Here is a 16,788-nt window from a genome sequence, read left to right on the forward strand (position 1 = left end):
TGATTCTCTACGGGTGTTTTATTTTTTTAAAATATAATTTTGCTCAAGATAATGTAAGACACTAAATATAAGTATATCTCTTCAACTAGAGATGCAAACCTTGTTTATATATGTTATGAAGTTTGATTTTGTCTCTAATTTTTTGAAAGATACAATTCAAGTTGTTATAATAACTTTTTTTTTCTTGTACCGTTCCTTTACTAATCTCTTGTTTACGTTTTTTAAGTATTTTTTTCTGTTCATGACATAATTACAAGTTTTAAAAGTGAAAGAAGAAAAACTTGCTACATTTAAAGCAAACCCATGTGCAGATTGTTCGGCCAATTTGGATTGTGTATTGGAGTCCCCACTCAACTAATTTCAGCTATGGCTTTCTGCAGTTCCCAGTTGCTTCTTCTGCACCCCATTTTTGCCTTTTAGAATATTCATTCTGGAATATAAAATTATATTGTGGAATGGACTTTCTTTTTGGCTTTCAAAATCATCAATCTGAAAAGGTCAAAAAATATATTTCAAAAAAAAAATGCAAGAAGCAACTTTGGAGGTGCAAGAAACAACAACCCTAATTTTAGTTCTCTTTTGTTTTAGGCCTGTGCCCTTTCCTTTCCAAAAATTAAATAAAGAGAGAAATTTAAAAATGTATAATTTGATCTTTATGTTTGATGTTGATTATGTGTTTTTCCCTTAACAATGTTTGTTAGTATTTTAAGTTTCAAAATAATTAATTTAAAATAGTAATAGTTTAAGATCTATGACAGATTTGGACCATGTGGAAGGGACCGAGGAGGGAAGCATGCCATTTTATGTTTGGGTGTTGAAGGATGAGAGAGATTGCGCAGGAACCGCAATTGCCGCCATTGAAGGAAGAAGTAAGAGCAATGATGTTGCTGTTTCATTCAGTTTTGTTTGGTTGTTCTATTTTTTATTTTCAGGTAGTAACGATTAATTATCACTACTTTAAATTAATTAATTCAAAATTTAAAAGTTAACCAAATAATAATATTTTTGACGAAAAAATGAAAATAAAAATACTATAAATAAAACTTTCGAAAACATAGAAAACTAAAATTAAACATTGCAAATTTAATGCATCAAACGAAACAAGTGTAAAGTGTAAAATTTAATGGATTGTTAAGCCATTTTTAAATGTTGATTATTTATTTCATTATAAGAATCAATCCTGGTTCCCATTAACATGGAACAATTTATCCTTCCCCATTTCAAGTTCCATCTGGGTTACAATAAGAATGAACGAATTTTGCTTTTTACAGTGTATATATATCCTCAAGTCTGCAAAAACTAGTTATTTAATCATTCTTTCTTGAGCACAGTGTGGCCATGCTCGTCCTTATCAAAATGACGCTCAATCAATGCATCCCAGCTTTCATCCACTGAACTTTTATTAGAAGACTCACCCTGAGATCTTGTTGAGTTCTCATCTCCCTCATCATCAAAAGTGCCATACTCTGATGGCGGTGTATAAGCATGTGGAACATCTAATGTTTTGGCCCTTTGTAATGCAGCTTTATATTCGTCATTGTGTCTAGTTAGCGTTTCCTGACGCTCCATCTTTTGCTTGGCAGGGGGTTCCATGGGTTGATCTTTCTCCATCATCAACTGCAATTGATGTAAAACACAAGAGAAAGATTAACTTTGGTTCATTAAAAAGCATGCCAAATTAGTGGAATCGGATTCCTTATACTTGAACACTTATCTATGTTTTTCTTACATCAAAGAGTGCCAGTAACATGCTCTTTTCAATATACTTCTGAGTTGAAATCCATGCATGAGTCCCACTAGTTTCGAAATTGCATCTACTTATTTAGTGAGACCAACATGAATTTAATCCAATAGGAGAGTGTGTCAAGAAGAGAATATTTGAGTGCGTTGTTAGCATTTCTCAAGGAGGAAAAACAATTAAAAGATATTTGCTTAATTCTTGCTATTCCACCATAGGGAGATATACCGGAGGTGTACAAATTGTTATTGATATCAAATTACAGATCCGTCACAATTTATAAACATGTCTTCCAATCATTTTCTTAAAGTTTGGGCTAAGGCCTCGATCCAAAAAAATTGACTTGTAAAATGAGGATTGTTCAAGTCTATAATGGACTACATAACTCATATCTCTAGTAAATGTTAGATCTCAACACCCCTCCTCATGCCTGGGACTAGACATCTGGAGTGTAAACCAATGTGGGTGACCCAATAACAACATCCCCTTTCGCCTAGGAATAAACATCTACAACGTAAAAAAATATGGGTGACCCAATAATAGATCTAAGATAGGCTCTTTTAGAATTTGAGCTTAGGGCGTAACTCAACCTCAACCACCTTGTAAGGTAAGGACTGCCCAAGCCTTATACGGTCTACATTAGTCATATCTCTAGCCAATGTGGAATCTCAACACATTTCCAATTTGAGGGGTATTGGATAAACGGGAACTATAACAGAGCACGATATTGCATTCACAACCACAGTAATTATGGAAATCACAAAAAAAAGAAAGACATAGAATAAAACTTAACTTATCCCAATAAACAATTACACTTACATCCAGAGCTCTTTGGGCTTCTTTCTCTATCCAAATGATGGCATGATCAGATGTGGCATTACAAGAAAGGACTATATGCTCAAACCTTCCATCTACTGGCACTGCTGTCCTCACTACTGGGGGAAACCTTCCCATTCTGCATATAAGACGTTTAAATGTTCAGGCGAGGCCTAAAGAAAAGGCTGTATAGACATCCTTTTTACATGACCATGTTAACATATTTTATTGTGCAAGAAACAAGAGAATAAACACGGTCAGACAAATAAGAAGAAAGTAAAGTAAAAATGAAACTTCCCACACCACTGTTAGAATTCAGCATAAGGCAAGACTCTGTTTTGTTTTCTTAACCATACCTAAAAGGCTTCCTCTCAACAATGTGATAAAGGCGACCGGGTGCATAGAGTCTCCTGGGATCTCTGAGCATCTTCTCCTCTGGAATACATGTATCCCTCATGCACCTCAAGCACAATAGGCATGGCAAACTGCCAGCCACAGCAAAAAACAAATTATATCAACATGAACACATGAAAATTACACAAATATTGGTTTCACTAATTGTTAGCAACCCTTTTTTACAGTATGCCAATTAATGATGGAGTCTTTCCAAGCATAGAACTTTTTCTAAAGGGGAGGGGGGCAGTAATTCATTTTGAAATTTGAAGTGGGGACAAAGAGGACTGAACATTCCATCCTTGTATTGATAGTAAGAATTCCATAATTTCATAAGTCCTTAAGACATACCAGAAAAGAGACTTGAATATATCTTCCAATGGAGTGGCTGTCCTTGGTAAGAAATCATCCTGATCAAGGTAAAGAGTGGTCAACTTCGAAATAACAGATTCAGTGGCATCAAGTAAAACGAAGCATGAAGAAAGACTAGATTTGTAATGCAGCTTATGCTCAAAGCAACTAGGCTACAATTCTAAACTATCATAATGTATACAGTATGTTTAAGCAATATACTAATTATAAGAATAAATCAACTACTAATTCATTATGTTCCATATGAAACAGTCTTTATCCAAATATTTGACCTCTATTGAGCAGACTAATACTCATGCAAGATCTCCATAAATTATTTCTTTCTTAGCATTTAAATGTGTCCATTCATCTCTCTGACTGAAAAATTGTTACTATGGATATAATGGTTTTCAATATATAGAGACACTAACAAGCACATAACCTCCCACGTGTGAAGTTAGCTGAATGGACGTTAAACTATGAAATGTGAAGGTGAGTCATCATTCAGAAAACCAGATAATTTTATGTACAGAAATCTGTAGCTCTGACTCTGAGATAAACTGAAAAAAAATTCTCCAAAAGAGAAAAATAAGTGCAAGTTATATACTTTAATTAGAGGTTATTGGATTAGAATGGGACACTGTATTCATTTTTCATCCCTTTAACCTGTTTGTAAGTATCACTATAAGGCATTCATAGATTTCTTACAACTCTTTGCTGAATCTTTTGTCTATAAAATTTCACTACTCTTTACTGAATTTCTATACACAACGCAAAAAATTCATATAAACATACATCAAAAGAAGCTACTTTAAAGCAAACCTGTTAGGTCAGTTAGTTAGTGTATTATTAATCAGTTAGTTGGGATAGTAAGTCCGAGAAATACAAGGGGTTGTGTTGATGGGCCTGCAAATAGTTACCCCCATAAAAGGTGGGTTTATGTTAGCAAACCAGTAGCTGCCTGTAAATAGGAAGAGAAGTTGAGGAGAAGAAGCTGTAGTGTGGCTAGAAAAGAAGTGGAAGTAGAGAGAGGCCTAGATCTTTTGAATATCCAGGGAATTCTTTGTAAAGATACACATAATCGATAAAGAAATTTTGTTTTTCTTCCATTTCTAATCTAGTTTCTATCAACTGGTATCAGAGCTCCAATCATGGAGATTTGGGGTAGTGAATAGCTGAAAATGATTTCAAAATTTAATGGAAAGATGATTCCAAGATTTGGGCTGTCCTGGCCCCCACTATTCAACTGCTAGACCAAGTTTTTTGCGAGGAGGACAATGGGTATCAAGGGAATAGTTGTCATTATGATACCACGACCCATGATCTGCAATCAGGGGCAGCAATACAAAAATGGTGCTGCTTTGTTCATGGCAAAAAATGCATCAGAAAATAGAGCAATAGAGAAGAATAGAGGCATTCACATATTTATGTTTGCCTGTGGGGCTGCCACTGGATGGAGTTTGGTTTATAGAATGGGTAGGATACTTACATTGTAATCTAAAGGCCTGATAATTTTTTATTAGTAACTTGTTCCCAGTTATTTTATACATGCTTTAAGTGTTCAAGATTTGTTAAGGAATTAATCAAGGATTTGCACAGGATTTCAACATTCATCATCAACCAAATAAATAGAAAAATCAATAACTTGCCTGCAGCACAACAGAGTTGATGACATCTGCATATCTGACAGCCAGATTCAGTGACATGCACCTAGCAGGTGCAATGGCGTAACACCTAACCCTCTTCCTATCAATATTTCCTAGTCTATCTCGATTCTGCACCACCACCATTGTCAGCATAGCTGCTACACCAGCTCCAAGGGAATGTCCAACAAAAGTCAGAGTGTAATTTGGATGCTTCGCCACCAACTCCCTCAAAACTTCACATTCCGAATCCAAAACCCATCCAGCAGCTTTCAACAACCCATTGTGAACATAGCCCCCATCATACTTTTTCTTCCCCAATTTATTGTCCAACAGAACCGCATAATCACTCTCCTTTGCCAAATTTAGACCCCTGATGGCAAAAACTATATCTTCATGCTCATGGTCAAGATACAGTATATAGGGTGGCGCCCTACCACGGGTATCTTCGTATGTCTTTTTGAGAAGTAACAAATCAGGGCTAATTCCATAGCCGCCAGGAGGTGCCCAAAGGGGGTGGCGAAGATCATCTTCATACACAGCTAAAATATAGCGACAAAGGCGTGGTATAGGCTCAAATTCTTCCGCCGTGGCAAAGCCCCAATTCTCACTGTCATGGCCTGCAGTATGAAGACATCTTTTCCAAGCCCAACGAGCACAAGCCAGACAGTACACGCACTCCACAAGAGGAAGGCCACACAGGATTGACATTGTGTCTACAGCCTATGCTGCTAAGCAGTATAGGCCGCAAACCAATATAAGTTTTGCACAAATTTCCTCTCAAGGACAATGACTTTCTTATACAGTAGCAACAAATATGAACACAGAGTGGAAAATTGAAGCTTAAACTTAAAAAGGGGTACAATCTCTTCCTTGTACAACAAGCAGATTATCAATATACAGATTGTAAACAATCATGGATCTAGTGTTGACTTATTGTAGCAGCAGATATACAATTTTGGATAGATGACTGCAAATACCCACAATTAACTAACTAGTAACTACCATAACCACGGTGACCAACAAAGAACCTAGTGGAAATAAACAAAAACTGCAACTTCCTAGCTAGAACAGTTGAATCTTCTAGAAAAAACGGAGGCATATCAAGAGGGGATGGTAGAAATTAGTACACAAAATGGAGAATCCAGTGAACTCACAAAAAATTACATGCACTGGAACTAAAAAAAAACATCAAAATTGTGACTGAAAGGTGATCATTGATCCAGATCACAAATTTTGCATTGGTCAAAGGACCCACACGGAACAAGGAAAGAAAGGGGAAAAGGAAAGACACCCAGTACCGAAATTCAACGGGGATTAAGGATTAATGAAGCCAAAACTCCAAAAAAGACATTTTGATTAATGGGACAGAGTCATAGATTGTAATAGTGTGAAAAAGAGTCCTCAAAAGAGCTTCTGAGGTTTATTATTGGATTGGTACTATAATATTATTGCAGAATTGTGGATGTAACTGTTTCGAAGCAAAGGGCCAGAGTCAGAACTACGAGTCGAAGTCTGATAAAGCACGTGGAGATTGGCTTTTACATTTTGCACCATTGGAGGTGGGTGATGGCACTATGGAAAAGTCACAACCTCGGACCATTGGAGGTGGGTCATAGTGATGTCCTAATAACATTAATCACTATGACCCATAAATAAATTCAAATTATAAAATTGTCAAATTTTCCGTTAAAAGAATTTGACCAAGCAATAATTATTTCACTTTATATCCTTATGTAAATACTGTTTTCTTATATGGGAGAAATGACATTTACTTCTTTGGATTTCTTTAAAATATTTTTGAAAAAAATAAGTAATTATTTTTCAAAGTTTAACCAAACATATTAAAATTACTAGTATCTTGACACTGTATCTAAATGCACGTTTATTTTATATTTTTTTGAAAAAGAATAATCAATTTTTATAAATTTTCTGATAAAAATAACAATAATAATATATACCAAACTTACATTAAGTATCTCACAAAATAACATCATTATTCTTTAACAAAACAAAATTATATTATTAGAGATTGTAATTCGATATTATTATTCTGATTTAAATAATAATTTAATTCATGTATTTGAAATTCAAAAATTATTAAATATTGATTTGGATATATGATTGTATGTAGAATAAATGAAATGTGAGAGATTCAATTGTCTATCAAATGCTAATAAATGAAATGTATTTATTTAATTAGGGATCAAATTTGGTTGTATTTGACAAAAAACTTCTCTCGTGACAGCATTGGCCTTAAGGATGTAGTAGTCATGTAGATGATAACGAAAGGATTAAATATATTGGAATCTTCTGAACTATATCCAAATTTTATAATTAATTTTTGAAAAAATTTATTTTTCTTTGGATACATGAAATTTCAAAAATTTTGTGAAAAAATCCTAGTAAAGAGGGATCGGTGCAACAATTTCATAGGGACCTGAAAACAAAAAGGAATTGTTTGTTCATCAATGTTTTGGTCACAAAAGACGCATGAGAAGCGATTGCAATAAGCGAGTTAGGGATTGAGAGGGATAGGGGCATTGAGGAAGAAGTGAACGCCGAAGAGTTTTTCGCAAAAGCGAGAGAGGGAGATGGAGAGGGATTTCTTGTGTTTAGCGAAGTACTTGTGACAGAGACCTTGGTCGTGTTTTATACACTTTGCAGAACTCGAACTCTTCTTTTGCTACTGTCTCGTGTTGCTCCCCCTAGGAGTCTCCTCCACCGTGCCAAGTTTTCAAGCCATCATGAAAGGCTTTGTAGTCCCTGCGTTCGCCAACGGCAAGCAAGCGTTCAGGTGTGGGTTTTTTTTCAAGTGGACATTCTTCATGTTTTTTTCTTCCTTTTTTCATATTCAATCATTGTTCATGACAATAATCGAATATGAAAAATTAAGAATTAAAAATTACTCAAGTTTATTATTCTATATGGATTTAATTTGTGGTGCATGTCGAACATGTGTGGTAATGACAATAACAACACCATTAAAATAAGCAAGAAGAATATGTAACTTTTAAATTAAGAATTAAAAATTACTCCAATTTATTATTCTATATGTTACGAAATTGTCTTGTTATTATGAGACCGATGACTTCAAAAGAATTTTTAATAAGACTAATTAAAATTCATGTTTATTGTTACAAAATATCCACCAAATTTATCAATAATTAATATATATAAAAAAAACTTAATTGATCACCTATAGTTAAAATTTTCTTTTCAACTACATATTATTTTCCTCTTGATTCAAACTTAAGACCTTGCATAAAAAACTTATTTAATTCTATTCAGACCAACAATATATTAATAATTCAGCCACAATTTAACGAGGGTAATAATCAACCACAAACCAATATCTTTATCCAGTTATTTTTTTAAATAAAAAAAAAACTTATTATACTAACACCCTTATTGAAATGCTCCTTATTAAAGAGGGTTTGAGAGAGTAATCATCATGACAATTTATAATCAGCATGCTGCCTATCTTTACTCTAAGATGTGCTGCAGACATGGCAACATGTTGAATTACAACTGGTTATTCCTTAACTGAATTTCTTACTAGTATCAATTATACAAGCATGCCTTCACATGAATATGTTGTGATCTCCGAAAGGCAGTTATAAGAAGTTAGTAACTGCCAACATCCCTGCGTCGGTGTCTGGTGCACGTCTTTATTGAAGGACTGCAAAAAGAAAATCAAAGCAAACTCCATCTCTGGCCACTCAACAGCCAATAAGCTTGAAAAAATGTTGAGGGTAGAAAAGGTCAGGTCTTGAACTTCTGTGTGAATTTTTGGGTGATTTTCTCAACCCCTTCTCTACAATCACCAGCAACTCGCTTTGCACCTTCTTTGATACCAATTCCAACTTCAAGAGCATTTTGCTGCAACTCACTGACTGACTTGCCTACCTTTGAGATGGCAGCTTCTCCAAATTCTTCAGCCAGTTTTCCTGTTTTGCATGCCCATTCCCTCAATTTTGATATAAATTGGGAAACCACGTGAATGATTTTGTGAAGGGTATCTCTAGATTTTCCTCTGATATCTGCAGCCATTTGTTTGAGCTTGTCCAATAAGCTCTCTGCCCTGTCAACTGTTCCTTGAACCGACACCTGCTCTGAGGCATTGAGCCATGTCACTCCAGCCGAGGCCTCCTTGCGGAGGTCATCATCAACTACCACTTTGATTCCATGCCTCTCCCAACGATCTCTAGCCTCCTCTAAGGCTATTGCTTGCTCTCTCACTCGTTTGGCCTCGTCCTCTGCCCAAGCCCTGTCCGAGAATCAACATAACCATTTATTAAGGATGTAATAGGCTAACAGCTATTATTTTAGGACTGGACAATATATGTGTCAAAAATGACTTTCTCTTAACTGTTTCATTTAACTATGATAAGCAACAATTGTCAATAAGGCATTAGTCTCACAGAAGGACTAGCTATCTCAGTAGTGCCGACCACGTCAGTATAACAAATTCAAGTAGATCTAGATACAATGTGTAGTACAAATACAATTGGAAGTAGTTAATACAGAAAATAACTGTCGCAAAATAAATGAACGCAATGGCAGAAAGTAACAAATGTATGGTGATCATTCGTCTAATTAACATATCAGTGATAGGAAGTTATGTAATTTGTTTGATTTGGACTAAAATAGAAGGACAGGAAAATATATTTGCCAATGCTTCTCACCCCACATCACATCTGCTTTGGCCAATTCTATGAAACCAAAATTGAAAACTGATCAAACATAATTTCGTTGCCTAAAAAAGTTTCATGATTTTACCTGGCCATGGACAGGGCTTTTCTTTCAACCTCTAGCTCATATTGTAAACGGCCAATCTCATTGTTTTCAACTTCTACTTTTTCCCGAAGCTTGCTAATCCTCTCTTTTTCATGCGCTATTTCTACCTTGTCACTCATTAGGCTTTGTAATTGATCCTCAACCTCATGCCTTAACTTTGAAAAAACCTCCATTTCCGATTCAATAGCAGCTCGCTCCTTAGTCAATGCAAGGTTATCTTCTTCTCTCTCAGCTCTTAACCTTTCCAACTCAAGTCTTGCCTCCTCAGCCATTCTTTCAACAGCACTGATCTTTTCCCTCTCTATGAAAAGCTCCTGCTCAAAACTTGCATTGATATCCTTCTCTACTTGAGCTACTAAAGCACTATGCGCAGCAACAGCATTTTCAGCAATAGATTCTGCTTCAATGCGTGCAAGCTCTTCACTAACTATTTCAGAAGCATCTCCAGTAGCAAGAGCCATAGCTGCTTGGGCTTTTGTTACTGGTTTATCTGGCTGGAACAATCTTGTATAACCTTGAATATCCCAACCCCATGCACAACCCCAAAAATATAAGCATAAGTGAAAACCGAAAACCAAAATCAGATTAGAAATAACTAGGATAAAAGAAACAACAAAGAAATTATTATGAATAGAAATGAAAATTCACTATGAAGCACATGATTAAATATTTTTTTAGAATTACAAAGAGAATATGGCTTACCAAATGCAAGAGCTATTATTCCCTGCTCCCCAGCAGACAGATCAGCTACTAAGGCAGGGCATGCATTAGGATGTATCTTATCAGTGTCTATAAAACCAGAAAGTTGATACAGCACCTGTTCATCAATCATTGGATTTGATAAACACATTCATCAGTTCAATGTGGTTGGAATAAATAAGATAGCTGAAACATATCAGACAAAGAAACAGGTTGAGCAACCTTTCTGTCAGCTTCCGGAAGCTGTCTTTTCTGCAGGGCCATTTTCCAGCTGACAAGATCTTGACGTGATAAAGGACTGCAGAAATTAATATAGGAGAGAAGGGAGATCACAATTGTAGCCTACGCCATACAAAGTTAAAAGCACATCTCAAACAGAAGGTAGTGCAACTGTGCACTGAGAAAAATGAGATGAAATATTAAGTCTATTTTTCTATATAAAAAAAGGAGAATTGCAAAAATTTTGAACAACAAATGCACAACTGCAGAGGTTAAAAAAATGTAGCCACAAATTAGATATCCAAATTCAGACAAAACATACCTTTCAGGGGAGAAGTGAAATGGGCTATCATCTCCATCACCAAACAACTGTATATCACGTCTTGAAAGCCTGCTTTCAATAAGTCCAGCTTCTGCCAAGCCTGAAAATCAATATTTGATATTATTTAGACAGAATATGAGTATAGCAACAAGTTGTATTGTTAAAAATTATTATGATGTCCTGTACTGACCTTGAATGGAAGAAAAATCAGGGTCCTCGGGAGTGACATCATCAAATGCAAGCTCAGTAGCATTGTCTATGTACATGGCAGGATACACTTTTGAAACTGTGCTCCTAACAAGTTACCAGAAAGGCACATGTAATGCCAAATATTACACATGTAACACATTTTGTTATTCACATATGCAGAAGGTAGAAACAAATTACTACCTTGAAAGAGCACTGCTAGCAGAAACCAACCAGCGAGCATATTCACGACGTGTACATAAATCACTAGGTTGAACATCAGGCTCAATGACCTAAGGATGTAATAATGTCCAAGTGAACAATAGCAACCTTTACTTATGATCAGAATAATATATATTAACAAATATCCACACTAAATCAGAGATATGTTTATGAAGAATATGTTTTCATGTGTATCTTTCAGTAGTTCTTTAATTACATGTATCTTGCTTTGCAAATAGTTGACCTGGGAACAAGCATAAGGCTAGCAGAAATTATTTATTTTAGTTACTTCAACAGTAAGATAGATTGTTCCTTGTAGAAAATCTTTGGCAATAGGTTAGAGTATGGCTTAGTACAAATCACAGTGAATCAAGATGGCTGAAGTTTAAGCTAGTATGCCCACCCACTGGGGGGGGGGGAGCCTTGGTGCAACAGTGACATTGCTATCTTGTGACCTAGAGGTCATGGGTTCAAATCCTGGAAATAGGCTCTACCCTTCCCAGGAACCTTGTACTCCGGGTCATCTTCTTTTATTGTGAGTAATTAAATAGATTTAAGAAATAACCAGTGTAAATATATACGTAAAAACTAGAATTAAACTATAAATGCACAGAGCATTATAGTCACCTTGATACATGAGAATAAGAACAAATAACTACCTTTAAAACTTGCAATGCAGCTAGTGCTTGGCCCTGAACTTGATCAACAGCTGCAGGAACCAAAATCTTTCCCGGAAGCACTTGTACAGCTGTAGAAACTACTAATGGAGCGGGAATGCCGGGAACAGAGAAAAAGGATCCAGAATTTGAAGATTCAGATTTAACTTCATCAACCTCATAATTATCATTTCTAACCTGCTCATCTACCAATGTATTGGCTGATGTTGAAATAGATGATTTTTCAAACAGGTCATTTCCAGGAATGCTCCGCTCTTCAAAGGAAGGCTCATTTCCCTCAGCGGAGACCTGTGGAATTTTGTTCAGGTCAAGGTTTTCATTCTTTAAAGCTGACAGAATATTCTCTTGACCAGCTTCATTGAAAAACTTAGGATCTGAAATCATGTTATTTAGCTCAGAAATGACCACAACACTAACAATTCCAGTCTCATTATCAGCACCCGAACTAGAATAGGTTTCAGGAAAACCAAAACTTACACTTCCACTTGAACTGGTTATTTCATCATGTTGCTCAGTATTAAGGTGTAATGGCTTAGCATCATCATAGTTGGGCATGTCTCCTGGATCAACATTGAATAGGTTTTCTTTAAGATTGGGAGTAGATTCCACTGTATCTACATTAGGGTTGCTATCAAAATCTCTAAATCCATAAGCATTAAAAGAATCGACAGTATTTTCAGATTCAAGTGGCACTGGGCTTTCACTAGCAAAAACTAACTTGTTATCAAAAGCTGACACATCCTGTAAATCTTCTTGAACAGATATATGTTTAGTGGCATCGTCAACACCATCGGAGGGGTTTTTGCTATCATATATCAACTGGGATCCTATGTCAGAATCATCAACAATGCTATTGTCACTGTAAAAATTACTAGACTCAGCAGAAGAATAATCCCCAGATATATGTATCTGACCTTCCATTTTACCATTTCCTTGTTCGACCGTGTTGTCAACATTCCCTTGTTCAGTTATTTCATCATTATGGTCATCAGAAGACAAAAGTTCCTCCTGCTGTGAAGTCAAGGGCTTCATGTGTTGCTCAGGTCCTGCATTCAGTGACACATTTTCAATTTTCAATACGGAAATTTTGAGGTTAAACAATACAGAAGACAAAATCAATTTACTAAAAAGCAGGAAATCTGTTACATCCAACTTGGTGATTATCACATGAAACAAGAAAATGAAGATTACTTACTGGAACCAGTTTGTTTGCCAAGAGATAAGGCAGCAAAGGTAAGCCCTGAAAGTAGAAGCACTCCAGCCACTCCTACTCCCACAACTCCTGAAAGCAAGCTACCTTCAAAAGTGTTATTAAGTAACGTGGAATTGCTAAAACTTCAAAAAACACAACATTTTCAGTAATTCACATCCCATTATCTCAATTTCCCAACCATGTTTATTAATACTAGCATGCAATCCAAATCCATTAAGTCAATAACCCAATCAAAATCAAGTTCATTCATCAATGAAAAAGCCTATCAAGTTTATTACGTAGCAACAACCAGACCTAGTTTCAAAGTTTCCACACCAACAACTACCAAATAATATATGAGTTTAATTTCTATATACTATCAATGTAACAAAAAAAATTACACTGTAAATCAAACATAAATTATTGTTAATATGACTTTTAAGTTAATTGTTATAAAAAGTCAATAAATTTACTATACATGGTTGGTTTCTCTGTGATTAAATTCATAATTGGGTGACAATATAAAATCCATAAAAAAAAAACCTTTTATATTGTTAGTTCATACACTATCTACTCTAATAATAATAGCTTCAACCTATGTTGAATGGATATGGATACAAGTATTGGATACGAAACAAAAGTTTAATATTGATAATCTACACTGCCAGCCAACCAAATAGAAAATTAGAAACCATCCTAAATATGGATGAGTAGTTATTACAAAATTCAATAATCTTATCATATAAATGACAATTCATGATCGGAATGACACTGTACAAAACTTTTACAGCATCAGTGTATTCTAATTAAATTATATACTTATAAACTATTCATATTCTATTTATTTTTACATGAATTCTTTAATTTCTTCAATATAGCAAATGCTTATATTAGTTTGCCATCATCGTTATCATCGAACTATCACTTCCACTCGTCTTTGATGTCTTGAAAAAATTAAGCACAATAGTAACAAAATTGAATACAAATGTTATATTTAGGTTATCTCAAGAGATTTTAACATAAAGCCGTCAAGACATGCATATCGGTATTTGAAACATCCATGCATCACGAGCTTGAACAGTACATTTTTTACTTAACAATTCTCAATTGGAATACTAAAGCTATTTCACAATTTTCCTTCTTTATTTGTTGCAAAATTGAATAAAACAGAAATATTAATTGAATTGTGAGAAATTATAATAACTAACCAGTAACTAGAATTTTGGAGAACCGCACTCACCTCCATATGACTCCTTCTTTGGGGCGTTGTTGGGCCGCTGCTCGGCGTCGGTGTCGGACCAGCCCGAGAAGCCGTCGAGTTTGGGCCCGGGCCCGGGCCCGCCGTCTTGCGCGGCGCGTAGAGGGCGAACTCGGTTGAGCTTGAAGTCGCGCATTCGCAGTTGCGGGGTGTGTGGGAATTTAGGGGCGGCTAAGGCCAATCGGAGCTGTAGCGAGGTGGGGGAGCACGTGAGGGAAGCCATTTTTCGTTGCAGAGAGAGAGAGAAATGAAGGGGATAAATGGAGGAGGGTATAACGAGGGTGTTGAAACAGAATAACAACGTTGGATTGGATGTTGTCACTTTTTGATTCTCATCCTTTTGCTCTGCTTTGTGTTGTGTCTTTTACTAGTAAATTAGTAATGAATGTGATGGAAAATTTCATTTCTTTGATTAATTAATTTGTTGAGTTTTTTTTTTTACGTATATCACATGTGTTTTTTATTGGATATAATATAATTATAAAATGAATTTATTATGAATAAGAAAATATTTCTTCTAAATTAAACTGAAATAATTCATGTTAGTTAATGCGTGTACCTTTTAGTATTGATTTTCAAGTTTGGAAAGTAATAATAATGGCTTTGAAAAAGTAAGTGTATTTTTTTAATGAGGGGTTCGTTGTTAATAATAAATGGCTTTGAAAAAGTTAATGGTTTTTTAAGGAGGGGTTTGTTGTTTCGAGTGGCCAATGTATCTGGCCCACTGAAAGTATGGCGAGACAACGGGGAAAAATAATAAAATAGGTGAAATTTCTTAAAAGAAAAGGCTCTATGATAAAATCATAACGGTGGAAAAAATATGTATATTTTATTTTATATCTTTTGCAAAATGCTATTTAAAATTAAAGTGGGGTAAAATTGTTGTAATTTATTTTTTTATTTAATACAGTTAAATTTAAACTAAAAAAATTATTAATTAAGGGACTACTATTGATCCTTCTATTTTTACTTTTGATTCTACCAATCTGTGAAAACTTCATTTTATTCCATTTCAAAAATTCAACTTTATCCTATTAAATTGTGATTCGATTGTACATTATACAATAAAATTGTAATTTTGTTGTGTTTTACGGGTGCGAAGATGAATGCATTATAGAATGGTAATTCCATTATGCATTCTATTCAACAAAATCATAATTTCATATGAAGGATAATTTTGGAATAAAAAAAGGATTAGATTCCTATGAAAGGGCCAATGGCTAATGAAATAAGGTCAATAGTCGTCTCCATTAATTACTAGGCATTTAAATCTTACACTCCCTTATTTGAATCTCAAACCTACCATTGCATTCCAAAATACAATGAAAGTGTATGATTCAAATAAGGGGTGCAAGAAATAAATGCATAATTATTACTCCCTCTAGTCCTATATATTGGTCATATTCTAGAATGAATACTTTGTCTTATTTATAAGTCGCCAACTAATATATTAATAATGATTTTCAAATTCTATCATTTATATCATTTAAATTATCACATGCAAGCTTAACTATATTTCTGCACTCCCATATGTGTATCCTATACCCCCATTTTTGTTTGAAAATATCAAACTATCGTTTTCCAACACTAACACCTTCCTCTTGGTATGAACTACTCTCGGGACGACATCTCCTTCACCTATGACGACAACTTCTTCTCCTACGACTTCACCTTCTTCATGACATCCTCACAAGTCACGACGCCACAAAACGTCCTCCCCCCTCCTCCTTCCTTTACATGTCGTCATTGAAGGTAAAAATGCGATCTAGAACATGGTATTTCATCTCCTGAAACGAAAAATTCTATAATGTTTTCTTTAAAACAATTTCAACCATTATTCTAGAGTCACGATTCTAGAGGCTATATAGTAGCCTTAGAGAATAATCATTCTAGAACATAAAATTGTTTTATAATAGGCTTTCCAAAATACCTAAAATGTTTTTTTTTTTATTTTCAACCATTAATTTTTATTATTATGAAACATATATTTTGGAAACTATTTTTTTACTGTTGTTGAACACTTATTCTAGAAGGCAAAAGCTATTTTTTTTACTGAACACCTATTTCGTAAACTATTTTTTATTATTATGGAACATCTATTTTGAAAAGGTAGAAGCTTTTGTACTGTTATAGAATACCTATTTTGAAAATTATTTTTTATTGTTATATAATACCTAATATGAAAAGTTATTTTTTAATGTTATGAAACACCTATTTTACGAGATAAAACTATTTTTTATTGTTGTGAAATACCTATTATGAAAACTATTTT

General features: G+C 34.7%; 2 protein-coding genes across 9 annotated transcripts; both read right to left on the bottom strand.

Annotated features, from left to right (window-relative positions):
• Nucleotides 1–1,119: 1,119 nt before the first annotated feature.
• LOC114391120 lies at nt 1,120–6,536 on the bottom strand. Its single transcript, XM_028352111.1, has 5 exons — nt 4,948–6,536; nt 3,299–3,357; nt 2,911–3,039; nt 2,558–2,693; nt 1,120–1,617 (listed from the first exon to the last, which is right to left on the bottom strand). The coding sequence occupies exons 1-5, from the start codon at nt 5,650–5,652 to the stop codon at nt 1,312–1,314; spliced, it is 1,335 nt and encodes a 444-aa protein (XP_028207912.1). The 5' UTR covers nt 5,653–6,536; the 3' UTR covers nt 1,120–1,311.
• A 1,745-nt stretch (nt 6,537–8,281) lies between these two features.
• Nucleotides 8,282–14,872, bottom strand: LOC114390415. 8 transcript variants are annotated; one of them, XM_028351153.1, is made up of 12 exons: nt 14,499–14,871; nt 13,262–13,363; nt 12,981–13,112; nt 12,544–12,626; nt 12,049–12,354; nt 11,372–11,460; nt 11,172–11,275; nt 10,982–11,081; nt 10,663–10,738; nt 10,444–10,558; nt 9,724–10,255; nt 8,282–9,211 (listed from the first exon to the last, which is right to left on the bottom strand). In XM_028351153.1, the coding sequence occupies exons 1-12, from the start codon at nt 14,737–14,739 to the stop codon at nt 8,707–8,709; spliced, it is 2,385 nt and encodes a 794-aa protein (XP_028206954.1). In that variant the 5' UTR covers nt 14,740–14,871; the 3' UTR covers nt 8,282–8,706. The 8 variants fall into 8 exon arrangements, with proteins under 8 accessions (XP_028206954.1, XP_028206949.1, XP_028206950.1 ...); XM_028351148.1 differs by having other exon boundaries at nt 12,049–12,893; nt 14,499–14,872; XM_028351149.1 differs by having other exon boundaries at nt 12,544–13,112; nt 14,499–14,872.
• Nucleotides 14,873–16,788: the final 1,916 nt, after the last annotated feature.

This window comes from Glycine soja, chromosome 16, assembly GCF_004193775.1.
Source record: "Glycine soja cultivar W05 chromosome 16, ASM419377v2, whole genome shotgun sequence".
Lineage (NCBI taxonomy): Eukaryota > Viridiplantae > Streptophyta > Magnoliopsida > Fabales > Fabaceae > Glycine > Glycine soja.

Coding starts and splice junctions, on each gene's coding strand:
- LOC114391120 (XM_028352111.1), bottom strand. CDS start 5,652: ATGTCAATCCTGTGTGGCCTTCCTCTTGTGGAGTGCGTGTACTGTCTG. Junction 3,358..4,947: donor TCAACTCTGTTGTGCTGCAG/GCAAGTTATTGA, acceptor TACCTTGATCAG/GATGATTTCTTACCAAGGAC. Junction 3,040..3,298: donor ATATTCAAGTCTCTTTTCTG/GTATGTCTTAAG, acceptor TGTGGCTGGCAG/TTTGCCATGCCTATTGTGCT.
- LOC114390415 (XM_028351146.1), bottom strand. CDS start 14,739: ATGGCTTCCCTCACGTGCTCCCCCACCTCGCTACAGCTCCGATTGGCC. Junction 10,559..10,662: donor TTCCGGAAGCTGACAGAAAG/GTTGCTCAACCT, acceptor ATTGATGAACAG/GTGCTGTATCAACTTTCTGG. Junction 10,256..10,443: donor AATAATAGCTCTTGCATTTG/GTAAGCCATATT, acceptor GGGATATTCAAG/GTTATACAAGATTGTTCCAG.